The sequence below is a fragment of the Leopardus geoffroyi genome, chromosome C3, assembly GCF_018350155.1.
Source record: "Leopardus geoffroyi isolate Oge1 chromosome C3, O.geoffroyi_Oge1_pat1.0, whole genome shotgun sequence".
NCBI lineage: Eukaryota > Metazoa > Chordata > Mammalia > Carnivora > Felidae > Leopardus > Leopardus geoffroyi.
The window spans coordinates 69244106-69270544 of record NC_059338.1 but is presented as its reverse complement, the minus strand read 5'-3'; the positions used below and the strand labels follow the sequence as shown (position 1 = coordinate 69270544).

Below are 26439 nucleotides of genomic sequence, written 5' to 3'. Positions count from 1 at the left end.
GTGACCTTAGCTGCACTGTGTGAAGTTAGAAGGCGCCAGAGACATTTGGCATTACCTTCCCAGTATTCTCAACATCAGCCCTCTAAATGTTAGACTTATCAGGTGCCAGAGACGTTCCCAGGCTGGGACGTTTGCTCAGAGGCTGGGGAGGGAGCCGCTCCCGTGCCTCGGAAAACCCGTGTCCGGGCGCCCCGCGGGCCAGACCGCAGTGTGAATAAACATCGAGTTTGTGCTTGAATGCAGCCCTCGTTGTCCTTGTCCCCTCCGCTGTGTGTGTTCAGATCAAGCACAACCTGCCATGCGCACTGCTATGTGTATGGTTCAGGTCCTTTCACGGAAATGGAAGGTCTGCCTCTTTTCTTCCCCTGGTCAGGAAGGGTGAGGCCGGCGGGTGTTGGGCCCCAGCTGGAAAGGGCTCTCGTGCCCTTTATTGAGGGTTGCACATCTGTAGAAATCACGTGAAACGTAGAAGGTACAGTGGGGGGGGGGGAGGGGGTTGCAATATGATAGTGAAAAGTAATCTCCAAAACGGAAGTTGCTGAATTTTTAGGTAGAAACTACAGTTTTGTTGGAGCTCCCCAAAAGCCGTGCTTTTGAGAGATCTTCGTAAGAAGTCATGCCTCACCGAGCCGTTTTGTTCTGAACGTACTGGATACACTGTGTGTACCCTAGCTTGTAGAGTTTATCAGGTGATGCGTTACCATTCTTGATGTGCAAAAGGCTACAAGTTTCCTTCTTAGACACTTTGTATTGCATTTAGAAAGGGTCGTTTATTTTTGGTTATTCAGGGACTTAGTTGTACCTAATAAAGTGATTCCTAGTTGTTCGATTATATTATTGGAACATTTCACCTCTTTATAATGACATTTTACTAGAAAAACAAAATATACTCATGTTGCGAGTGATGTGTGCTGGTAATGCAAATCAGATTATTTAAGACTCCTGTTACTGTTTAGACGAAGATTTAATTGTTAATGTATCTAAAATAAAGGAATTAAGTAGCTACCATAAACCCTTTTAGGGATAAGTTGGGGCATAAAAATACAAAAATAAGTTGTATTGGGGCGCCTGGGTGGCTCATCGGTTAAGATCAGACTTCGGCTCAGGTAGTGATCTCACGGTTCGTAAGTTCGAACCCCGCGTCGGGCTCTGTGCTGACAGCTTGGAGCCTGGAGCCTGCTTCCGATTCTGTGTCTCCCTTTCTCTCTGCCCCTCCCTCGCTCATGCTCTGTCTGTCTCTCCCTGTCAAAAATAAATAAACATTAAAAAATTTTTTAATTAAAAAAAAGTTGTATTACGACATATGGAATGTTCTGTTGGGTTAATATTTTATATTGTACAGATAGTTAAATCGTCTAAGAAATATTTTTTCCCTTCGCTGGTAATGCTAAACCAGGCTAGTCTGGGATACGTATTACTGATGCTCGGAGTAGAAAGTCTACACCTGTGGTAAAAGAACACGGCATGGTAAATATGTTTACACAGCTGTGTGGTAATGTCACTTATTACGGGGCACACTTACAGAATCATGTAATGAGCCTCGTTTTCATGCAGCCATTAACTCTGGCGTAGCAATGCTAATTAAAGAATAACTTCATGTTTCAAATGCAGACTATATAAACAACATACAGCATCACTTTACCTATCCACAAGCTCTGACTACATAAATTTGATCATGAGTAGATGTTGGCTGACTCCTGAGGAAATAGAGACTTTCTGTAAGACTATTTCTTATTTACAATTTATGCTTTCATTGCATACTCTGCCTGCTCTTAGGACCAGACTGAGTTTCCATTAAACTTTATTGCATTCACATGGGCTCTTCTGTCATGCTTTAATAAAATTATAAAATTGACTTAATTGGGTCTATGTGAAAGCTTCCTTTATCATTAATAATTCCATTTATTCCACGGACTTATTAGTTTTGGATAACTTGAATGACTTCATTAAGATTTGCCCTAGAATATGAATATTATTTAAAAATTAAGCACGAGTAAAAGCAAATTTAAAAATGTGCTCATAGGACTTTGTGAATTAAAAAATACATATTTGATTCAAAAGAGTAAATTGTTCCCACTGAATATATATATCGCTGTGTTATTATCTGTAAAAATACATCATCTGGAGAATTTAACAGGCAGTGAGTGGTTTCATCCTTTTGTCTAACTTTTGAGCTGTTTTGTGCTGTGAAACTCCAGAAATACCAAGATGGGAGGCTTATTTTCCGTGCTCGAATATTTTCATTTCCTTCTATCTGGAGAGAATACCCAGCATCCGTTTGTAATTACTGAAGCCTACTAGTGAGACTACAGATCTGTTTAGCCTGTACATGGTGGAATCTTTATTATTCCCTCAACTCTTTCAAGAACTCTTTAAAATGGATACTAAGTTATAAGAAGGCCAGGAAAGAGACTCTAGCAGATACACTATGTATCTCTTTCCACTCCTGGAAAACCCATTCAGAATGCTTTGGGAGAACTTATTTCTTGCTTGTGTAAACAATTTAACTTCTAAGATGGATGGCGTGAGGTTAGTTATGGAAGGTTTTGACCTCAGTATTTTTCACAGCACTAAGCATGGTGACTTCCCAGGTACCTCTAAATATTTATTGACTTAGTGAATAAATAAGGGTTGATAAAATATTGATTTATTTATTGGCACATCAGGGAACCTTCTAGCAGAGTGAGAGCCGAAGTGGCCAGAGTGTAAAAGGGTTTGCCTGGTTGGGAAAGAGAGGAGTTTGGAACAGATGACCAGAAGCTAACCAGAAGCTTGTTAGAAACACACAACCCTAAATCACACTGTCCTGGTGAGGAGTAGAAGCCTGTGTTCCAAACGGGCCATCCAGGGATTATGGGATCGGTAGGCTCATTAGGGAACAGCCGAGGATCAGGAATTCTTTTTTTTTTTTTTTTTTTTTTGAGTTTGTTTGTTTATTTATTTATTTTGAGAGACAGAGAGAGAGACAGCCCAAGGAGGGGAGGGGCAAGATGGAAAGTGAGGGAGAGAGAATCCCAAGCAGGCTCCACGCTGTCAGCTCAGAGCCCAACGCAGGGCTCAAACTCACGAACTGTGAGATCATGACCTGAGCTGAAACCAAGATTTGGACGCTTAACTGACTGAGCCACCAGGCGCCCTTCTCAAGAATTCTTTCTTGAGTATTTGCTCCAAACCCAGACATCTCCACATCAGAAGTGTTGTGTGACGCCCAGAGAGTTAAATGGATGCCAGTGGGATATCCTAAAGCATTATTTATTTTGAAATGAGTAATCTAATAAATGTAATTTCTCGATACCAAAAATATTTCAGTGTAAAATAAATGGAAGCCTTTTCCAAAATCAAAGACCGTTTTCTCGGTGCTAAAGACCTCTGAAGAGTTTTTATTCTTTGACCTTTTCTCTTTCTCTCTTTTCTTTCTTTTTCCTTTTTTTTTTTTTTTTTTTTTTTTTTTTTTTTGAGAATTCCCAAGGATTATTACTGTTCTTTTTGTGGTGTTAATATACCACACGTTGCAGATACACTGCGTCTCGATGGCCTCACATTGGTTGGAAACCCTGTTTTCCCTCATAGTATTCCCCTCCTACAAAAAGGTTCTTGGGATGCGTTACATCTGAGAATGATGTGGGCTAAACCAGTTTGAGTCGATTCCCGTTAATTTCAGCTTCCGATCCAAGATGGAGAGATTTTCCTTAGGACTGTGTCTCCAGTGACCCCTTACGTGTAGAGAAGGAAGAAGTCAGGAGGAGATGGGTCAGGAGCTGTGCTTAGTGTTTTATACCTGTCAGTTTGCTCCTGTTCTTAGAACTTGTAACTGTTTCAAGCTCACTATGAATTATACAGGGTGTTGTTCTGTTCGTTCGGCTGGCACAGACATGGCTGGTTTTAATCAAGCGAGTAAAACGTGTATGCCACAGGATTGTGTTAACGCTCTCCTATTAGGATTCGAGATTCCATGGACATATTTGGACACAAGCACATTTACTTGTGCTTACCTTGTGAAAGCTATTTATCGAAACCCCGTTCTGTAGTAGGCCCCACGCTGGTGGACCGGAGAGCTCCGGCCAGCAGGCACAATAGGCCTTGTTTTGGGCACCGTCCTCCACGTGCCAATGACAGAGCACAAGAGAGAAAACCGAAATGACCCGGCCAGCCTCAAAATCAAGACAAACACCTCAAAGACCGTAAGGTGATCAGCGATGGGAAGTCGTGAGTGGGACTGGAACTGTGAGCTGGCCAGTCTCCCGGCCAGAAGCAGGAAGGTGCTAGACTGCCCCTTGGCTGCTGCACGGGGGCCAGGCTGGGCCGGGCTCACTGCTCGCAGGAACAAGTGGAAGCAAGAGTCCTCCCCCGCCCACACTACCCCCCACCCCCCCACCGACGCTGAGTGGTTCTGCCCGTGTGTTGGGCAAATGGTGTTGGAAGTTGTGAACCAGGGGAAGAACGTGGGGGTGGACACAGAGTTGAGTGACCAGAGACGAGGCCCATGGTCCGCTGGCTGCACTGTGCCTGACGCCCCCACAGAACTGGAGCCTTACCCGTGCTGTTATCTGCTGCAGAGCAAATACGTGAGCGGTATCAGGCTGGCAGAGGAGATATGTGCAGGCGACCGTGTGAGCACACGTAGGGGGAGGAAGGAAGGAAACAAGGACAACCATGTGAGCACACGCAGCGGGGAGGAAGGAAGGAAGGAAGCCAGGCCAAAACAACGATCCCTCCCATGAAACCGGCCCTGCAAAGCTGATGGCCAAAGCTCGCGTTAAGGAGCATGTCCCCCAGCCGCGCTCTCGAGATTGCAAGAGAAATCTGGGATAGCACCCCCCGCGTGTCTTCCAGAACTGATGCAAGACGGGAGCCAGCGGGTCAGCGGTGCATTCCAGGTGCAAGTGGTAAATACAGGCGCACTCGCGTCTTGGAACTCTGTAGGACTGCGCCAGACCTGAGGAGCAGATCTTACGGCGACCGGGGGGAAGAGCCCTCGCTGAGAGGGGAGGCCGTGAACGGACTGGTCATCGGCAGCACGGATGCCAGGAGACGGGGAAGTGATAATCGGGCGGCACTGAGGAGGAAGAACTGTGCGTAGAGTTTGTGCCCTCCTGAGCTGTTACTCCAGGGTGAGAACAAAATTAAGAAAATTTACAGTCTGTGAAATAAGAGTGTTCACCGTCCCCACAACCCCCCAGAGGAGATAGTAAGAAATGGAATCAACAAGAAGAAAGGTTATCCCGAAGAGGATTACGTGGGTGGATTAGGAAATAATACTGGGGTGGACGAAGTCGGTCAGAGCGCAGGACTCCTTCCTGGTCTCTGAAGCGTGTGGACAGGATGCGTGAGTCGAATCGCTCCAGCATAAAAGCCCCAGCTCTCGCAACATGGCACTCGTCCAGAGCAGGTGTGGATGCTCGTCGCTGGGCAGAGAAAGGGGACGAGGCTGTGAGTCGGTCGTCTGGGGAGAGAGGGGAGGAGATTCGGCCGCGCTCAGCTCTGCTGGCGTCCTGCTCCACGGCAGTGGTGAAACTCGGGACTCGCGCTGAGGGTGGTTCGGCCGTGGGGGCTCTTTGGGTTGTTTGGAGCCCTTCTCATGGCGTGCGAGTGCCTCTGTACCAAGAGAAGTGCGATGGCACCTTCTTAGCTGACTTTTTTCCAGCGATTTGTCTGCTGTAAATGAGCGCGGTGTATATACCTCTCTTCAAAATTGAAGAGTGACTGGCTCAGGAGCTTGTTTCTGGCTTTTCTTTAATTCCGTGTTCCCAAGTTGTGTTTTCTTCTTTCCTCGTGATCGGGTAGTTTGAAAGCCTCCGTCTCTCTGTGTTATTGTAACTTAGGGGTAGAACCAGTTTCCCCGTTGCCCATCAGGTGACCTTGGACTGCCTAGGGATTAGTATAACCGAAGGGCACAGGCGTCTTCCCCAAACGCAAGGCTGCTGCCGTTTCTCCTGGGGTTGTCCAGAAGGTGTGTCTGCACCAAGGACCAAAGGGAGGGAGGTGGTTTGCGGGCAGTCCGTGCAGACGCGGCCCCGGTAGAGCAAGGGCCGAGGGGGTGTCTGTCCTGCAGGTGGAAGACACTGTCCCCTGAGGACGGCAGGGGCGGGACCTCCCGCAGCCCCCGTGGGTCCCGGATTATAGCGGACGTGATGGGGCTGTGCGGAAACAAGCTGGTTGGAATCTCGAGACCACGGTGCCGAGGGCCCTTTGTCACACCTCTGCGGGGACTCTTAGGTCCACCCAGTGTCACGGAGTTTCCCACTCGCGTTTCTCGTCCAGTAAGTTGTGGAAGCCGAGCTGACCGCTCCGTCAGATTACGGCGTGGAAACCGTGGGGTCCCTTCTGCCTCCCTGTGCCGTCCCCCCACTTGCGTTCCTGCTGCCCCCCGAAGCCTGAGCTCCGGCCTGCGGCCTCTCTGCCCGGCCCAGACTTCCCACCTTCGCACCGTGGCCGCTGGCGCCCCCCACGTTCCTGGTACCGTCTAGGGCGGCCTGCCGTGTTGGCCCAGCCTTTCTTCTGAACTGTGTCCCCAGGCTCAAGAGACCGCAGGGGAGCAAAGCCAGGTGCCTAAAGTCCAGTACACTCTTGTCGCACCTGCCTGGTAACTTGAGGGTTCGCCCGAGCGTGTGAGCCAGAAAGACAGCCGAGGCTCGGGGACGCGGGTTCGCGAGGACTGACACGTGCCGGGACGGGGACAAGCCGGATGCAGCTGTGACCTTGGACTCTGACGTCTGCAGGACTCAGCCCGCACGACTGGATGTTTAAAGCAGGAATGCTGAAAAGTACTGTGCTTCAGACTTGCAACTGTACTTTAAAGTTGCGGAATAAAGTAGAAAGTGGTGATTGGAACTTAGTGCATCGCAGAGATTTATTTCCATGCTGTGAAAAGTGCTGCCCCTCCCCCCCCATCTCCTTGGTAGAAACCGGTATTCTCTTAGAAGGGTTACCTAAGAAAAGGTCAGAACTAAAATATAAAATTGAGCCTAGATCATTTTATAAAATGTTAAAGAACTAAACAGATAACGGATTAAGTTTATTTTTCATGAATAAAACAATGAGCTTTCATATATCATGAAGGCTCTGATATATGAAATTTCTGATATGTGAAATTTCTGATATATGAAATTTCAACTGGAGGTGTTACTGTCAGACCCCTAGCGTCCAGTGTGAACTTCTAAGTTAGCTTATTGGAAAAGGTAGCTTGTTCACAAAATGTTGAAACTACTCCAAGTATATTTAAAAAGAAAATATTTTTTAATGTTTATTCATTTTTGAGAGACAGAGACAGAGCATGAGCGGGGAAGGGGCAGAGAGAGAGGGAGACACAGAATCCGAAGCAGGTTCCAGGCTCCGAGCTGTCAGTGCAGAGCCCGAGGCGGGGCTCGAACTCACAGACGGCAAGATCATGACCTTGAGCCGAAGTCAGACGCTCGACCGACTGAGCCACCCAGGCAGGGGTCCTTCCAAGTATATTTTTTATCTGCTCAGCAGTATGATTTTACCCTGGAGGCTTTTTTTTTCTCTTTTCCTTTGCTTTTGTTATTTAACCTTTTGTCTTAAAAAAGAAGTCACAGATACTAGCATTAAACAGCGAAAGGGTACATGAGGAATAAAATAGGAATCTGTTACGAGCACTTGTCCTTGAGATAACTTTCATAAACTTGAGATTTATACATACACTGCTGTCCACTGCTGAGCCAAGTGGGGAGAACGTGTCTTGTCCCTACCTTTGTGCTTCATTTTTAAAAAGAGTGAGCTAAGCAACATGCTGGTCAGGTCAGGGTCTGCTTGTGTAACCGATGCCAGCGCCTGCTCGCCTCAGCCAGGCCGGAGACCCAAAGAAAGCCGTTAAAATCTTCAGGCTTTGCCGTGTTTGAAGTTAGTCTCGATCAAAGGCACTAGGACTTAGGTTTTTAACAGGAACTTTTTAAAAAATAGAAGCTGTTGAGGGAGACTTGTGCACATGCACGTTGAGCTTCTTAAATACAGCGCCGGGACCCCAAAATGCAGGTGTGCTGCTAGGTACAGATTTACTTGCCTTTTGAAATCTGCTACACCAACGGCGTATTAGTTTCATTCTTTGAAGCTGGGATCAGAAGAAAAGTTTTCTTGTGTCCCCGTGAAGTCCGTGCATTATTATTATTTCCGATCCAGGTGTCGTCAGACCAGCTTGAGGGGCTTTTCCGCAGAGACAAGGCGTGAGTGCCAGGACCTCCTGGTTCTGTTGTCTCCCCTCTGCTTCTTCCCCCTTGCTGTCCTGAGAAGGACACATGCTTGTCACGGAGAATAGGCTCTGTAAATGCCACCTCCCCCAAGAGAGAATGCTGAGAGAGCTTGTGAAATTTAGTCTTGGACAATGTCAAAAATGCGAGGACCTTAAGATCGTAATAGGAAAGGCTCAGCATCTTTTTCTTTTTCTTTTCTAAGCCATCTCTACACCCAGCACGGGGCTCGAACTCATGACCTCTAGATCAAGAGTCGCACGCACCTCAAGACCGAGAGTTGTCCACGTGCTCCTGGCTTCGTAGGATCTGAGTCCACCGTGCGTCATTGTCCTGGCCACTGTCTCGGAGCCCCAGTCACCAAATGTCAGTGCCAGCGGTAGCCATCGTTGCAAATATAGCCAGAGATTAGGAAAAGCAGTTACTCTCAAAAGTTAGGCCTCTCTGACCCGACTGAAAAGTACGTTTTAGCTTTATGCAAAATGAGGGGTTGTTGTAGAGAGCTGTGACACATTTCCACTTGTTTCTGTGGGGGGTTCTGAGCTTGATCCTTGGTGCTGGGTTGAACTCCTTGCCAGGCCGGCAGGGTGTGGATGGTGTTAGACATTCCACCGGCCCAGGAAGGACAGAGCCCCTGCTCGGCCTCGTATCCCACAGGGGTGGCGACGGGGAGGGGCTGTGTGACTGTTGTGCATGGGAATGTGGCTTGGGGATATGGGGGGGGGGTACTGAGGAATTCCTGATCGTGACAAGCTATCCAGGGAGGTGAGGACTGTTCAGGGACCGAACAAGGCAGACACCTAACTCAGGAGCGAAGGAAATCACCCCTGGTTTCATTTCCCCAGTTCCCGAATTTTTTCTTTTTCTTTTCATTCTCCTCTGACAGCTGTTTGCAAATCTGAATACTGGGTATTACTAATGACATTGCGAGGGTACTTCTTTTCTCTTTCCTTTTAAGGCCGAGATCCTGTTGTGGTAGCCGGTTGTTAACATAAGTCACAACTCTGGTACAGTAAATAAAGTGTGTCCCTTATTTCGTTGTGGCTGCTTTGCAATCAAAGTGACCAACTGCCTGTCCCTGGTGTTTCTTTGCAGATGCAGTGTTTGAACCCAGGCTTGTCACATGTTTGTCCTGGTAATTTTCCTTATACCATTAGCTCGTCACTTTTGTTGTTAAGGAATAGAAATGCTTATATCCGCTTCAAGTATTTTCCCCACCACATTTTTGTCAAAAGTTTTGTGGCCTGAGAGCCTGGGACAGGTTTAGAGGGTGGTGGGTTTCGTTTCTGTAAAGATGCTTCAGGTTAAGGCCGCTGCGAGGTTCCTCTGTCCCCCAGTCACCGCACTCCGAGGCTCGCGTGGATGCCTCCGTCACGGCATGCACGTGGCGGCTTGGGGTGGGCATCACGACACCCGCCTTGTGGCGCCCGCACCTCCTCAGCCCCAGGACCGCGCTCTTACAGCCCATACGCAGGAGGTCCGTTCTGGGTGACAGCTCAGAAGGGTCCCCCTTCAGGGACAGTAATGGCCAGTAGAGCCTGCTTCCGCTCCCCCTGTGAGGTTTGCAACGAAGGATGGCTTGTTCTTCGGGACCCTCATGGTGGAGCCCCCCAGCCGCGACGGGTTACGTTTCAGTGTTTTTGGGGTGGCTGGCGATTGCCGAGCTTAGGGACATGCGGTATTTGCTGTGTTAAGATACCCTCTGCCTTCCGCTGGCCCTGGTTTCTGATGTATCCCAGTTACAGATGCGTTCTTCCAGCCAGACCTCTGTTTGGAGTCTGACAACACAGCATTTTAAGAGAAGCCTGAGTAAAATACTCCGGTGTATCACATATCTTGCATTCTGACACGAATAAATATCCTTGCTTTTTCACTTGTTATCACCTCGTTTCTCAAATCTAGGGCCATCTCACATCTCTGTTTCACAATTACTACGTTCTGAGGCCAGACGTGGTAGGAGTTTCATGATTTGGGACTCTTTGAACTTCTAAATAACTAATGAGCGTGTTTTCCACATAGAAAACTACTCCCACTACATTCGTGAAATACCAAACGCTAACGATGTCTTCCTTCTTAGGGTTTGGGTAGCGTAAGAGTCTTTTCTTGCCAAAAATAACATTACCACATATTACAAAAAGTGTAAATAAATAGGACTAGAATGTTTGCTTACTGTCTTCTGTGGAACTTCATTTTACATCAGAGACAGCGATGTGTCGTCACATCACTTCATCGAAGCCTGGAGCAGTGCTGACAGGTGTTTGTATGCAGGTGACACGTGTATTTTCCCACAAAGTCTGACTTTTGGAAAATTAACTTGCGTGTATTTTATTTCATGACATAAGGAAAGTACGTGTAACTTTCTCCATAAATATCAGAGGTCTGACTTCGAGAAGATTTCAGTTTATTAGTCATAATTCCGCTCTTAGCATATGCACAGCGCATCCGTTTAGATGTGTTTAAGGTTTGGTACCAGTGCCCCAGTCTTACTCTGATGAGGTTCAGAGTGGGGGTCTTTGTTCTAGGAGCCCCTCTCGTAACGGGAGCATCTTCTGTAAAATAAAATCTCTTATTGTGAAATCGCGTGTTGCAAATCAGAAACATTTGCTCTCCAGAGCCCAGGGCCGCATTATGCTTTCCTTTAAATCATCATGTGTGACAAGATTGTATTCTTACATGATCTACAGCCTAGTTATTTTGTCACGGCTGAAATGTTCCAGCTTGTTTAGATAGAAAACTAGCACATCTGGGCCTCCTGTCCTGCTCTGACATAACGCATTCTCCCTGCTCTGAGCGGTCGAGGGCTCTCCTGCGGCTCGAGACCAGACAGAATGTTTGCCAGAGTTCCCACCCGAAGCCCGTAACAGACTAACCTCCTGGACTTGGGTTTTACATTGAAGAAGGTGCTGTAACTTTTGGTTAGGTTAAGGAAGGCTCAAATTTTTGTCTATATTGAGTATTGCGTTGTCAGATTTTCTTTTCTTTTCTTTTCTTTTCTTTTCTTTTCTTTTCTTTTCTTTTCTTTTCTTTTCTTTTCTTTTCTTTTCTTTTCTTTTCTTTTTTTTGGTCCACAGGAAAATAGGAGGCTACCTTTACTCTGCAAGTTGCTAATCTCTGTGTGTTTGCTTTAAAGTAGCTTCTGGGGCCCCTGGGTGGCTCATCAGTTAAGCATCCGACTCTTGATTTCCGCTCAGGTCATGATCTCACGGTTTGGGAGTTCGAGTCCCGTGTTGGGCTCTGTGTGGAGCCTGCTTAGTATTCTCTCTCTCTCCCTCTTTCTGCGCCCCCTCCCCCCATCTCTCAAAATGAATAAACGAACTTAAAAATACAGCTTCTGATCGTCAGTAAAATTTTTAGAAGTGTTTAGATTAATAAGTAAATTTTATTCCTGATGACCAAATTGCTTTCTGGATTATTGGTAAAGTGGATATAGTTTACTAGTTTTTTAATCAAATCAAGCAAAGGATGTAATGAATACAATCTAAGATTTCCCAGATCCACTCCTTTCCAGGACTCTATTACTATGCTAGCATAAGATGGCAGTTAGGCAGAAGGTCTGTTGTCTATTAAATTTAATGGCTCACCGTGAGAGAAAACTTTTATTTATGTTCATTGTTTAAGAATATTTGTGCCAATGCCAAGGAAAAGCCTACCCTCAGAAGCCAAACAAAAATAAACTTTTAAAGAACCTCCGAAGATAAGCCTGCGTGCATATCGTTACTGGAGTGACCTCTGCTGGTTTGGATAAAAGTGTGAAAAGCCAGTCCTGATACTTCCCGTTATTCAGGAGTTTACTACCCAGAATTGACAAGCGGACAGTAGGTCCACGCACACAGTTATGCTTAAAATGTGCTGGGTGTTGGCCGTGGTTTCTTTCCCACGACCACAGAGGAAGTGGGCCTTGGGGCCCGTGGAAATCAGCGAGAAAGTAGGATGTGTTTACTGAAACCACATTTATTCAACTTACTAAATAGTGATGTAACAAAGTAATGATGCGACAGTGACAAATTGTAAAACACCAGTTTTTTTCCAACAGATATTTGTCAGGTGCTTGCTATGTACTGGACCTTCCTGAGGGGCATAAAAATGATAATAATAGAGTCTGTGGGGTCAAGTGTAGGTCAAGGGGGTAAAAGAGGTGTAAAAACGACTGAGATAAGAACCTAACACGAGCTAAGTGCTGTGAGAGACTTGGCGGAGGAGGCCGGGGCTTCTGGCCTGGGTGATCCAGGAAGGCTTCGTGGAGGCGGAGTCATGTGATGTCGAGAGTAGACGGGACGGGGCCATTGGAAAGCTGGGCAGAGGCTGCTGCGGGGAAGGAAGGGTGGTCACTGAGACGCAGGGGCGGGTGCAGGGCTGCGGACGAGGTGATGGAGCTGAGACGGCGCAGCCGGAGAGGAAGGTGCGGCTGCAGCCCCAGGACAGGTGACCGAGGGTGGACGGCGTGGCAGGCTTCCGGGGAGATGCGGGGCACTTTGGGGCTCACGTGACTGAGAGGGTAAACACACAGGAAATGAGACGTCGCTTGGGGTTGAGACATGATTATACAGCAGGCCCCACCCCTGCGCCTCGCTCTGCGGTTTCAGTTACCCGCGCTCAGTCGCAGGCGATGCTCCTACTGACGGGCGGCCGGAGGGTCACACGGCCTGGCCCCTGTCCCCAGGCACCTGGTGCCTGTCCCCTGGCACGTGGCCCATGGCACCTGTCCCTGCGTGGGCGTGTCCCCTGGAGCCTGGCCCCTGTCCGCAGGCACCTGTCCCCCTCACCCATCCGCACAGGGAGGAGGGAGGCGGGACAGCGAGGCGTTTGGAGAGGGGGCTGTGTGAGGGCTTATTACTGGGGGTTGTGGCCTCCGCTCCGCCTCATCCTGGTTCCTGCTGTTCACCCCCACCTCGTGCCCCTTTGTAAAGGAGCCTCATCGGGGGCGTGTCTGTGCGGGAAGAACAGTACTGGGGTTCCTCCTGTCTGCTGACTGATTCCCACCCCACTGGGGGTCTCAACTGCGCCCCCCGCCGACGAGGGGGGACCAGTGTATTGAGTTTCTTGAGTCTGAGCTGCTGGCAGAACACAGGGCTGACGGGAGCCGTGGGTGTTGCCAAATTTTAGAATAAGAGAATTACGAGAGTGCCCCGAGAAAATGGACTCGGGGGCCCCAGAAAGCAGAGGACATTAGAGTAGTGGAGACAGAGCCAAGAGAAGAGTCTTGCAGGGACTTTAGGAGGTGAAGAAAGTGAATATTGACTGACGTAGGACCATCAGCTTCCATTTCTGAGGGAACTGTTTCTTTAGATGGTGGGTAAGCCTGGGAAGGAGCAAGAAGGACGTCCCGCCAAGGAGGGCGCAGATGTCCCGCCAAGGAGGGCGCAGACGTCCCGCCAAGGAGGGCGCAGACGTCCCGCCAAGGAGGGGGCAGACGTCCCGCCAAGGAGGGCGCAGACGTCCCGCCAAGGAGGGGGCAGACGTCCCACCAAGGAGGGCGCAGACGTCCCGCCAAGGAGGGGGCAGACGTCCCGCCAAGGAGGGGGCAGACGTCCCGCCAAGGAGGGCGCAGACGTCCTGCCAGGGAGGGCGCAGACGTCCCGCCAGGGAGGGGGCAGACGTCCCGCCAGGGAGGGCGCAGACGTCCCGCCAAGGAGGGGCAGGGATGGGTTTCTCGGGGTAATTTATGGGATCAACGACTCTAGAACCTTTGTTTGCGTTTCTTGCAGCCGCGACCTCAATGAGGTGGGATTGGCCGCTTTAATAAACTAAATCGAAGTCCCGTTCAGATGATCCAGGAATTTAAAATACCTTTATTTTCTTTTTAATTCTGTATTTCTTTTTTGGAGATTTTTCGGTACTACAGTGTTCGGCCTAACATATGACATGAAGCCCACCGGCCTGTGATTTCGAGACGAGTGTTTTAACATGTTTTCTTGAGTTAATGCTTCTCTCCGTTTCTCCCCAAGATGGGTTGTTTTCTGTGTAAATTTAGAAGAGATGAGCATAGAAGTTACCTTCCTACCTTGAGGAGCTCATACGCTGTCTTATTTTTATCCCGCGTTTACAATGATTTTATTTTTGAAGTGTCGTTGACATACAGTATGAGTTTCACAGGTACAACGCAGTGACAGTCGTCCAGTGTCTGTGCTGTGGTGGCTCAGCACCTGGGTCTCAGACCAGCAGCGTGGACGCCCCTTGGGGTAGGTTCTCAGGCTCCAGCCCCCAGCCCAGACCAGACCCACGGTGGGGAAGCAGCGGCCGCCCTCTCGCCAGCCTTCCTGGCTCTGACACAGGAGACTTTGAGGACCGCTGGTCTCATGGCCACGACTTCCTACTTCCCCTGAAATTCCTTTTATTGAGATAAAATCCACATTCCATAAAATTCACCATTTCAAGTGTACGAGTCAGCGGTTTGTGGAGTACGGGAAAGGCCGTGCGCCATCACCTCTCTTGAACCCCAGGACGTGTTTATCACCAAGAAGAAACTCTGCCCGGTGGTCGTCGCCCCAACCCCTTGTGCACTTTCTGTCCCTGTAGATCGAGAGCCCGGGACGTTTCACAGACATGGAGCCACATGGCGCGTGACCTTTCGTGTCGGCCTTTCGTGTCACTTAGCACTGCGTCTTTTTACAGCCGAGCGACGCTCCCTCGTGTGCGTGCGTCCCGTCCTTGCGCCACTCAACGAGCCCCTGAGCTGTCTGTCCCCTCGCTGTTGTGAATGACGGTGCTGCGGACGGCCCCAAGTGGGTTTCGTTCCCTTGCTTGTAAAGGTGCCTGTGCTCCATAGGGCCACACAAACACCAAGTCAGGGAAGCGCGGGGTCAGGCGCCTCTGAGCCTTGGCCCTGTTTTGGGCAACGAGTCGGTCCATGAGCTGTGTGGGGCGTGTTTCTGTTGAAAGACCCCTCATCTAACCCACACCGTTGACTCACTGACGTCGGGCTCACACGCAGCGGCCCTGTGTCTGCGTTTCTCCGAAAAGCACAGCGCGCTGCTCTCCGGGGCCGCTTTAGATGGTGGCACTGCTGGGGCCCCTGGGGGTTCCGTCGGCTAAGCGTCCGACTCTCCGTGAGTTCAAGCCCCGCATCGGGCTCCACGCGGAGCACAGAGCCTGCCTGGGATTCTTTCTCTCCCTCTCTCTGCCCCTTCTTTGCTCTATCTCTCAAAATAAATAAACTTAAAAAAAAATTTAAATGGTGACATTGCTAACAAAAAGCACAGAAACGTGAACAGCGTGGTGCTAAGTAGAGAAAAGAACGCTCGTGGCAGTACGCAAGGCGGGCGTCCCCTGTTTGGTTCACCTGGGAACACGCATGTTGCAGGACTCTGTGCGTCGGAAGTACCGTGAAAGCACCGCCAGGACCGTATGCGGTTACAAGTCAGCTTGAGAGAGGAGGCGAATTTGCAAATGTGGGACCAGGGACACGGACGACCCGCTGTGCTTGGCACGCTGCTGCTGTCAGTGGTGACTCTGTTTAGTTTGTGCGCCCATGGCGGGACCCTTTCCTTCCTTCCTCCCTCCCCCCTTCCTCCCTCCCCCTGCCTTCCCCCCTGCCTTCCCCCTTCTCCCTTCCTCCTGTCCCCTCCCTTCCCCCCTCCATCCTCCCTCCCTTCCCCCTTCCCCCCTCCTCCCTCCCTCCTTCCTTCCCCCCTGCCTCCCCCCTTCTTCCCTTCCTCCTCCCTCCCTCCTTCCTTCCCCCCTGCCTCCCCCCTTCTTCCCTTCCTCCTTCTCCCTCCCTTCCTTCCCCCTCCCGTTCCTTCCTCTCTCCCTTCCCCCTTCCCCCCTTCCTCCCTCCCCCTCCCTTCCTTCCCCCTCCGTTCCTTCCTCTCTCCCTTCCCCCTTCCCCCCTTCCTCCCTCCCCCTCCCTTCCTTCTCCCTCCTTTCCTTCCCCCCTCCCTCCCTTCCCCCTTCTCCCCCCTTCCTCCCTCCCTTTCCTCCTCCCTTCTTTCCCATTAAGCCATCTTAATGGATACGAAATGGTATGTCATGCTTTTATTTCACACTTCCGTAATTATTAGTGATGTGGAGCAACTTCCCATGTGCATGTTAACCACTCATACGTTTTCTTTGGAAAATGCCTATTCCAAAATTGCGACTACTTTTAGATTATATTATTTGCCTTTTTATTGTTGTTATTAAGTTTTTCTACATTGTGGTTACTAGCCTCTCAGATATGTGATTTGCACGTATTTTCCCCTCCTCTGTGGGTTGTCTTTTCATTTTCTTGATAATGTTCTTTGAGGCACTAAAGTTTCATCATTTTAATGAAGTCCAATTTTATCTGTTTTTGTCTTTGATTACTTGTGCTTTTGGTGTTAATTTCTTTAATTTTGAAAGTGCCGTATTTATATAATTAATCAGTACAGCCTGTTGAGAGAGTCGTTTGCACATTTTTAATTGGAGAAGTCTGAAGAGTTGGAGTTCACGTTTCAGTAGGGTTATCACTTGTTTGCCAGTGGATGTAAAGTATTTGTTTGCAGATACCAGATATTTAAAAGGTTTTTACATTGTGGTTGTGGAATTTAAAATAATGGCATCGTCAGGGCCACAAATTTATAAAAAGTAGTGTCCGATTCATTTAACAAACTGCTGTTTTTATTTAGGAAAATTGAAGGGAAACACACAACTGCTTGAAACATGACTTTCCTCTATTTATTAAAGAAGATTCTGCCTCTTTTAAAAACCGCGGACTTTCCGCCCTAAAACCTGGGTCTCAAGAACTATTTGTGAAAGAACGCAAGAATCCCAGAACTTGGAAATAAACACTGTTGGTGTTTATTCGCGTTAGTTCAGATGAAGTAGCCGGCCCTCGGAGTCAGAAAACTGAATCTGTAGCAACTGAAGTCAGCCTCAGCAAGCAAATAGTATCAGCTAGCATGGCTTTAATCCACTAAGTAATGTTCAGTCGGAAAGATCAAAGGAAGTTACAACCAAAAACAGCCCTTGTTAACAGTTTCCCGGTAGAAGCAGGAAAAGGCTAGAAATCACACGTCACCTCATATCCTGGCTCGCTGACCCCGTGCTCCAGCCGTCAGCAGTGCTGGGACCCTGCCCCTAGGGGCCGAGGACGAGAAAACTCTCCCGCCCTGGCCCTGTAGGAAGCCAGGGCTGCAAGTGCACCCCTGACACAGCGCCGCCCCGGGTCCAGAGCCCAGAGCCGGGTTCAGAGCCGGGTTCAGAGCCGGCTGCTGCGCTCACCCGCCCGCGACCACGCTCAGCCGGGAACGTTTCTTCTTTCCGTGAAGGTAACACATTTGCTCCTGCTTCCGTTCCTGTGAATTTGTTGTTTTGAGAGTTTATTTAAAAACTGAACTTTTGGTCTGTGCTTCTAGGATTGGATTAAAACTTCGGCTCATAGGTTTGTTTTTCAGTGTAAACCCTGAATGGCACGTTAATGCATTAAAATCTTAGGAGGTTTATTTGAACTGGAGTGTAGCGCTGTAAGGTAAGGTTAGCCGTTTCTTGGGTTTATTAAAATGTGCTTTCTTTAGTAAGTGTGTGGGGGGGAGCCTCGGACTTAAAGTAGTTTGTGTGCTTTCATACTTTGGGAGTCTTCGTAGGCTCCGTCTAAAGGAGAGAATTTTGAAAATATGTGCTTCTCTCGTTATTAGCTGGTATGAAAATAGAACCCTGGGAATTACCTTAATCACTTTTGTGAATTGAGTAGTATAAAAAGATGGTAATGGTTAGCATCTTCCAACCTATAAAAATAGAAGTTTAGTGAAGATACCTACTTGGGATCGAAGCTTCCACAGCAAGATTAATTCTTAGCAGTGTTCATCTGAAGTACACAGGCTGGGTACACCTTCAAGTTGTTTTGAGTCGATTACATTTTTTTTTTTTTTTGCATTGTATGCATTTTAATTGGGGCAGTGGCCACTACGTTGTAACTGGACTTACTGGTCAAAGTGGGAATCGTCATGTGTTGGCCATATTTACCTTTTTTCCTTTTCTGTTGAATGTAGTTGACCTACAAGACTCTGTGTTAGTTTGGCACATTTATATGCTGCGGCCATGAACACCGTCCTGGTGTTGAGTGCTTCTATCACAGTACATACTTACCCTTTCTTTTCAGTGTTGGGTGCTTAGATCTTAGTGCGTCACACGGCATTAGATCTCTGGCTGGTGTCTTGCCCCCGGCAGGTTTGTGCCCTGAATCAACAGCGGCCTTCACCTTTGCTTAAAATGAGGGTGGAGAGTTTATATGCCACTGGCAGGAATATTCAGACTATTTTAGTCTGTGACATAGTTGTATGTCTGGTGGGAAAGGGCAAATTTTGAAGAAACTTAGGCACAAAAGTTTTGTGAAAACTGAGGTATTTCATGTAAATCATTGACTGTAAATGAGCCTCTCAGTGATCATGCAAGAAAGTGGGGTCTCTTTTTACAGTTCGGTAACGTTTCCTCTAACAGGTATTCTTGTTGAAAGGAAGAGAATGAAATACGTCCTTTTTACCCACAAGAGGGGTCTTTTAGGTCATAGTATTTAATTTTTTTTTGACATTTATTTATTTTTGAGACAGAGACAGAGCATGAGCAGGGGAGGGGCAGAGAGAGAGGAGACACAGAATCTGAAGCAGGTTCCAGGCTCCAAGCTGTCAGCACAGAGCCCGACGCGGGGCTTGAACTCACAGACCTTACCAAACAAACACCTTTCTTTCTTCTCCTCCTCCTCCTCCTCCTCCTCCTCCTCCTTCTTCTCCTTCTCCTTCTTCTTGTGTTTATTTATTTTTGACAGAGAAGACAGAGCATGAGCAGGGGAGGGGCAGAGAGAGAAGGAGACACAGAATCCGAAGCAGCTTCAGGTTCCGAGCTGTCAGCACAGAGCCCGACACGGGGCTTGAACTCACAGACCTTACCAAACAAACACCTTTCTTTCTTTTTCTTTCTTTCTTTCTTTCTTTCTTTCTTTCTTTCTTTCTTTCTTTCTTTCTTTCTTTCTTTCTTTCTTTCTTCTTCTTCTTCTTCTTCTTCTTCTTCTTCTTCTTCTTCTTCTTCGTGTTTATTTTTCAGAGAGAGAGAGCATGAGCAGGGGAGGGGCAGAAAGTGAGGGAGACACAGAATTCGAAGCAGGTTCCAGGCTCCGAGCGCTCAGCACAGAGCCTGACGTGGGGCTCGAACTCACAGACCTTACCAAACAAACACCTTTCTTTCTTTTTCTTTTTCTTTCTTTCTTTCTCTCTTTCTTTCTTTCTTTCTTTCTTTCTTTCTTTGTTTTTCTTCCTTCCGTCCTTCCTTTCTTCTTTTCTTTCTTTTCTTTCTTTCTTTCTTTCTTTCTTTCTTTCTTTCTTTCTTTTCTTTCTTTCTTCCTTTCTTTCTTTCTTTTCTTTCTTTCTTTCTTTCTTTCTTTCCTTTCCTTCCGTCCTTCCTTTCTTCTTTTTTTTCTTTCTTTTCTTTCTTTCTTTCTTTCTTTCTTTTTCTTCCTTCCGTTCTTTCTTTCTTTCTTTCTTTCTTTCTTTCTTTCTTTCCTTTCCTTTCCTTCCGTCCTTCCTTTCTTCCTTTTTTTCTTTCTTTTCTTTCTTTCTTTCTTTCTTTCTTTTCTTTCTTTCTTTCTTTCTTTCTTTCTTTGTTTTTCTTCCTTCCGTCCTTCCTCTCTTCCTTCCTTCCTTTCTTTCTTTCTTTCTTTTCTTTCTTTCTTTCTTTCTTTCTTTCTTTCTTTCTTTCTTTGTTTTTCTTCCTTCCGTCCTTTCTTTCTTTCTTTCTTTCTTTGTTTTTCTTCCTTCCGTCCTTCCTTTCTTCCTTTCTTTTCTTTCTTTCTTTCTTTCTTTTCTTTCTTTCTTTCTTTCTTTCTTTCTTTCTTTCTTTCTTTCTTTCTTTCTTTGTTTTTCTTCCTTCCGTCCTTCCTTTCTTCCTTTCCTTCTTTCTTTTCTTTCTTTCTTTCTTTCTTTTCTTTCTTTCTTTCTTTCTTTCTTTCTTTCTTTCTTTCTTTCTTTCTTTTTCTTCCTTCCGTCCTTCCTCTCTTCCTTTCTTTCTTTCTTTTCTTTCTTTCTTTCTTTTCTTTCTTTCTTTCTTTCTTTCTTTCTTTGTTTTTCTTCCTTCCGTCCTTCCTTTCTTCCTTCCTTTCTTTCTTTCTTTCTTTGTTTTGCTTCCTTCGTCCTTTCTTTCTTTCTTTCTTTCTTTGTTTTTCTTCCTTCCGTCCTTCCTTTCTTCCTTTCTTTCTTTCTTTTCTTTCTCTTTCTTTCTTTCTTTCTTTCTTTTCTTTCTTTCTTTCTTTCTTTCTTTCTTTGTTTTTCTTCCTTCCGTCCTTCCTTTCTTCCTTCCTTTCTTTCTTTTCTTTCTTTCTTTCTTTCTTTGGTTTTCTTCCTTCCGTCCTTTCTTTCTTTCTTTCTTTCTTTCTTTCTTTCTTTCTTTTTCTTCCTTCCGTCCTTCCTTTCTTCCTTTCTTTCTTTCCTTTCTTTCTTTCTTTCTTTCTTTCTTTCTTTCCTTTCTTTCTTTCTTTCTTCTTCTAATGTTTATTTATTTTTGAAGCAGAGAGAGAGAGAGCATGAGCAGGGGAGGGGCAGAAAGCGAGGCAGACACAGAATCTGAAGCAGCTCCAGGTTCCAAGCCATCAGCACAGAGCCCGACGCGGGGCTCGAATTCACAAACCGCGAGATCATGACCAGAACCCAAGTCCGGCACTTAACCGACTGAGCCACCCAGGCTCCCTGTAGCTCATAGTATTTATAATTAAGAAAGCTGTAGTTCTCTTTGAGGCCTCAGAAGTCACTGACTATGTAAATCGTCTCAGTTGTGGCTGGTGCATTGACGACTGTCCGTGGCTTTCTGTCTGCTGACACATTTCTGATTCTTAAAGTGTTACAGCAAAGAGTCTTATCATCGTGTCATTTATTTTTGAACTTGGCGTCTCTAACAGACTAAATGCTTTTGTTGCTACTCTTGAATATTGGAGTATTTTATTAGATTACACTTTATCTGTAACTTTTGTTTTAGCGTACAAACATAGGCAGGGTATTTTTGTGTATTTTCTGTGGCTCGGGTAGCTGACATCTTAGATGTGAATTACAGGATCGTGAGCATGAAGTTTGCACCGATGGTGAAAAATGCTTGTGTCTGACGTGACTGACACACAGCGCAGCTTAGGGAACACTTGTTACCTTTGCCTCTTCCGGAAGAGGCTATGTGTCACAGCACTGATGCTGCGAGTGTTTTAACCTGATCCCACGTCCAGACTTGATGCTGAGCCGACCAACCCCTGTGGGCGACCGCGTGCAGCCGCGTGCCAGGGCCTTGCACACCCGTCCTGTGTGTGAGCGTGTTGGCCGGCCCAGGGGTGGGGGTTGGGAGGGGCAGCTCGCCCGTCACCCCGAGTGCGGCCTGCGGCCTTGGCACACAGGCTCTGTGAATGCCGCCTGTTGTTCAAGATGGAAAGGCCCGATCACACCCCAGCTGGGAAATAAACGTGGGTGTCAAGGGTGGGACGGACGAGCTGCCTGTCCTGCCGGCCGTCTTGGGGAAAACACAGAACAAAGCATCTGAAGCAGGACTTAGAGATGCAGGACTGGGAAGAGGGGCGCCTTACTTCTGTCCTTTGTTGTTCTAATCCCCAGCAAGCAGGCTCAGTCCAGGTGCACCTATGCAGACTCCGAGAAAAACGGTCACGGTGAACACAGGAGGCGCTTAATACATGCTTGCTAAATAAGGACGACGTTCGCCTGTTCAACTGGAAGATACAATTTGATGACCTCTGCGGGCAGACAAGGGTCCCACACCGCCGGTCAGTGTGGTTTCAGGTCGCCTGCTACATGTGGGTGGGCAGGTAGGGGTCACGAGAATCCGCAGTGACGGTGGGAGCAGAGACAGAAAGGGTTTATGAGACTCACACCCAGGCTCTCACCAAGACTGAACCTGCAGGTCCAGTGTGAGGAAGAAGAAAGTGCTTGTGAAGTCGATGTTTTCCTAAGCTCGAGGTAGATCTCAGGGCCCTTTAAGCGAAAGGGTGTCTTCAGTTGTGTTTGTGCAGATACGCGGAGGGGTTGCTGCGTAGACTGACGGGTACCCTGGAGACGCTGTTTGCTGGACAATGAGGCAGAGCCGTCTGGGGAGCGGCTTGGGAAGTTAGATCTGCTGCTTCTCAAACTTCACAAAACAGCGGGGCTGGAGCCCGCTCTCAGACCCTTGGGTGTGTGGGGATTTGTGGGGAAGGCGCGGGTCAGGGTAAGAGCTCCGTGAAAAAAACATACGCCACCTTCAAAACCAAACAAGCTCGAGTCCTGGATGGTGATCGAGCTCGGTTTTTGACGTTATGGAAGATGTTTCACATCCCCTCACATTCTTTCGCCTCCCGGGATGTGGGAGTAGAATTCTCTTGGTTTGATTTATCTCAGAGACGTGTTTCCCCTGGAGGCCGGCTGCCGAGTTTTGAGTTTCTGAGATGTGTGAGGTGTTAAAACACTCCTGGTGTCTTCAGGCTTCCTTGTGATGTGCTGGGCACGTCTGGAAGGCTCGGGGACAGACTCCTGCTCTGCCTGGGAAGAGCCAGGGGCACAGACAGGTTGCTCCGGTGTGAGGTTGCCCGTTTTGCTATCTTACCTGAGGCAGTGGTTTCAGAGGAAATCTTATGGCCTGAACATAGCCCTGCCTCATGGGGAGGGTCCTGCTTGTCACCAGAGCGTTGTGGAATTCTCACTGGGCCGGACGTGAGGGGAGACGCGGGCCCGGGGTCTGTGGGTGTCTGAGCCACGGATTGGAGCGTTGAAGGGCTTAACATGCAATCAGAAATCTTTTTCTTTCTTTCTTTCTTTCTTTCTTTCTGGCACAGAACTTCAGGGAACATGCTCTTTTAATACAGGGGTTTGGGACTTCATTTCAAAGATTGACAAGGGGTCAGGGGACATAATTTTTCTTTTGGGTTAAATAAACTCATTAGTCAGATTGGCTGGATCCTGACCTCAGTCACAGGATCCAGAAGTAACTGTGATGCCTAGTTCAACCACTTCCTCACATGGAGGCATGTGAACGCTGCCCATGTGACTGTCTCACTGAGGCTCTCTCCCTACCGCACCGTTGCCCCCACGCTTATAACTTCAAAAGTACCCTTTTCATCGTTACAGAGAGAAATAAAGACCATCAGAACGCTCCGAAGCTCGTCCATGTGAAGGACCTGTTCTGCATGCTGTTTGCGATGCGGCAACATTTTGCTTAAGAAATACTTAAGCAGTATTTTCTGAAAGATGGATCCCTTTAGTGGCGGTTGCCCGCTGTTATAACTTGATGGGCATCAGTTGTACAAATTCTCAATCTGTGGGTCTCAGCCCTAGCCACACACTGGGATCATCTGAGGAGCTTTTAAAAAACGCTGATGACCACAGTCCATTACAACATGAATTAAATCAGAGAACCTGTGGGCCAGGGCCCTGGGTCTGAAGGGTTTTATATTACTGAAATGGTTCTAATGTACAGAAGAGGTGGAGACCATTGGAATAACTCGTAACTTCGTGAACATTTGTTGTATTTATTACAGTCGCTTCACGATTTGTAGCGTAGTCTAGGTGAACTGAATGTCGTGGCTGGCTCCTGGGTTATGATGGCCGCTTATTGGAGGGCTTTCCAGAATTTTTTTGAAAGACGATTGACTGATACTAATAATTATGGAAAACCCCTCTGGGTTTATTTTCCATGTTCTTAGTTACACCAGTGGGTTCATCTGACATTGAAACTCAAAGATACAAGAAGCCTTTCTTTCTTCAGGCCGTAAGTGCTTGTGGGGCCGGCGCTGTATGGGGAGTGTGGGGAGACGTGGCGGGTGTTGTGTGGGCTGATAATTTTTGTGGATGAATGTGGAACACAGATGTCTGAAGAGTGTCCTAATAACTTCAGCACAGCAGTAGTGTTCTTGACATACAGATTTAGGAACATAAGTGTTCATGGTGATAAGGTGTTCTTAGCTCTCACGTATCCCAGACTATAAAGAGAAGCTTCATTTTACGCTTCTCCTCCCAGGTAGGTCTGTTACCAAAGGCACACTCCACACAGAACAAAGGAGCACAGTGAGATTAGAAAGCCTGTCACCTGCCTACCTGTGCGGGGCTCGCATCTGACAACAGGACGCTTTCCACATTCGGGGTTTTCTGATGTGCTGGGGCACTGTAAGATCTTCCTTGAGTTATTTAACTTTTATACTCTTTGTTGTAAATCTGGGAGGGAAAATTATGAGGCCGTTTTTTTCCCCCATATCGTTAAGCTGTTTGTAAATACCGTGAACAGCTTCTGTAAAACTGGAACACTTAACATTTACGGTTCGTTGATGTCTTTATCAGTGTCGATTGCGTGTATTGAAAGAGGTTATATAAAAAAGATTTCATTTTCAGAGGTGGTGTTTGTTAACATAAGTCAAAACCACCTTCTTGATAATATACACTTAATAGACCAACAGTTAAGCTTTCGTGGTAAAAGAATAGTGATCTGCGACTCTCAGATTTGCCGGGACTCAGTCTGTTGGCTTCCTCATGGTGTGTGGAGGGCGGGGCACGCGGACAGGTGCCCAGATGTTTGCCCCGGATTGTCCGGGACATGACTGCGAATGTATTGCCTTTTATGAGGAAGGGGAATGATAGCAATACCGAGAATTCTTTATAACTCGTGAAGTCCCCACAGGGGAGTAAGTACACATACTGCTAAGCCGTCTTATTGAAGGAGAGTTTATCGGTAGAAAGTTCATGAACTCAAACAAAAATAAGACAGTTTAATTTGTCTCAGAAGAAGAGAAGATCGCATTCCCTTATGTAAGACCATTCTTCTCGGTTCCTTAACACTGGTTCTTTGATTAAAGATACAGATTTTGCTGTCAGGTCACAATTATGTTTTCATCGTCCAAACCCTCCATGTCAACAAAGATTGGCCCCTGGCTGGCTTTTCAGGTTGGCATAACGTGATGCACGAGTGGAAGGCACTTCTGAATTCAGTGGAAGAGGCCTCTGACGCTCTTGGATGCTGAACTGTACCTTTCAAAACTGTCTTGGGAAATAGTGAATTCAGAGGCTGGTTTTCACGCAGACCTTCACACTGAATTTTGTACCAGCAGCCTCTGGCCGTCCCGGAAGAGCTCGTTGAACTGGGCGCTGGCCCGGAGGCATCTTGAGGTAGCGGGAGAGCCTCACTTTCAGAGGCAGCCTGGTCTGAGGCTGGATCCCAGTCGTGTCATTTACGTGAGTTAGCACTTCAGTACTTTGGCCCTCCGTTTTCTCTGTGATATCTGCTCAGGTATCGTGAGGAAAGTGCTTGACATAGTGAGATGAGGAAACCAGCTTTAATAATAGCCCTTTGGGGGGACATATCCCTGGAGACAAAACCTGGCCGACACCCTTCCAAACGGACCCGCTACAGATGAGCTCCGCAGTCGTTCCTCGTCAGTGACTGTTTGCTCCCTGGCCACGGCTCTAAGGGCTAAGGGGTCGACTTGCTGCCCCTGCTCAGGGACGAGGCCATCATTTGGGGGAAGCATCAAGCAGCGTGAGAGGAACCGTTTCATGTGAACGCAAATTTGATGAGTAATGGATACAAGTGCTCCCCAGACTGGATGCCTAAGGCCTGGTGTGCAGAGGGGCCCCCGGCGTGTCTGTCGCCCATCTACTAAACCTGCCGGCACGTGAGAGAAGAAGATCATCTCACGCATTGAACTGGGCCCAGGACTTCAATCCACATTCAGGAGTCGCACCAGAACGGTTAAAAGCTGATTGGCTATTTCTGTGCACATAACAGGTTACCGTTGTGAAACAAGCCATACTTGGTCACCAACTCGAGCCTCTCGTGTTAACTGTGTTGCTTTCCTCCGCCTTAGTTGGAACGGCAGGCCTTTCTCCGTCTCTGCTGTCATTCCCCCGCTTGCTGTCTCCGTGCTGCTTTAATTGTGTGTATGTTGCCCCAGCCGAGGCCTGGCTCCCCGGCAGCCTCCGCACCTGGTTTGCCGCACGCAGGGTGTCCCAGCGGCCGGCGTGTGGGCACGTGTTGGAGACCTGCGGCCTCACTCCAGGTGGACGCGTTCAGAATCCGCATGTCAGCAACGTCCCGCCCGTGATCCTTCTGTGTGGGAAGCACTGGGGTAGAGTTTTGTGTTTCACTTAGTGAGGCTGCTCTGGGGAGCACCGCCCTTCCCAAACAGCCGGCCGCGGACAGCATGGGATCGTGCTCGCGTTCGCGTCTCGCCACTCACTGGGACGTTTGCTCTCCTGAACCTGACGAAGCAAAGGGTTGTCCTAGAGCACATTGTGGGAGCTGGTGGGGTGTCGTTTACAGAGAGCCCTCAAACCCCTGACGT

General features: G+C 47.9%; 1 protein-coding gene across 11 annotated transcripts in view; it reads left to right on the top strand.

Moving 5' to 3' along the window:
* DISP1 (dispatched RND transporter family member 1) overlaps positions 1-26439 on the top strand; it is a 188193-nt gene that overhangs the window by 102472 nt on the left and 59282 nt on the right. The window contains exon 1 of one of the 11 annotated variants that reach the window (XM_045453342.1): positions 4742-5072. The exons of 7 other annotated variants lie outside the window; for them this stretch is intronic. In XM_045453342.1, coding sequence (XP_045309298.1) covers positions 4766-5072 — 307 coding nt within the window. In that variant the 5' untranslated portion in view covers positions 4742-4765. Of the gene's footprint in view, positions 1-4741; positions 5112-15973; positions 17429-21776; positions 21781-26439 lie in introns of those variants that run through there. 3 more of the 11 variants (XM_045453348.1, XM_045453345.1, XM_045453349.1) reach the window with 3 other exon arrangements.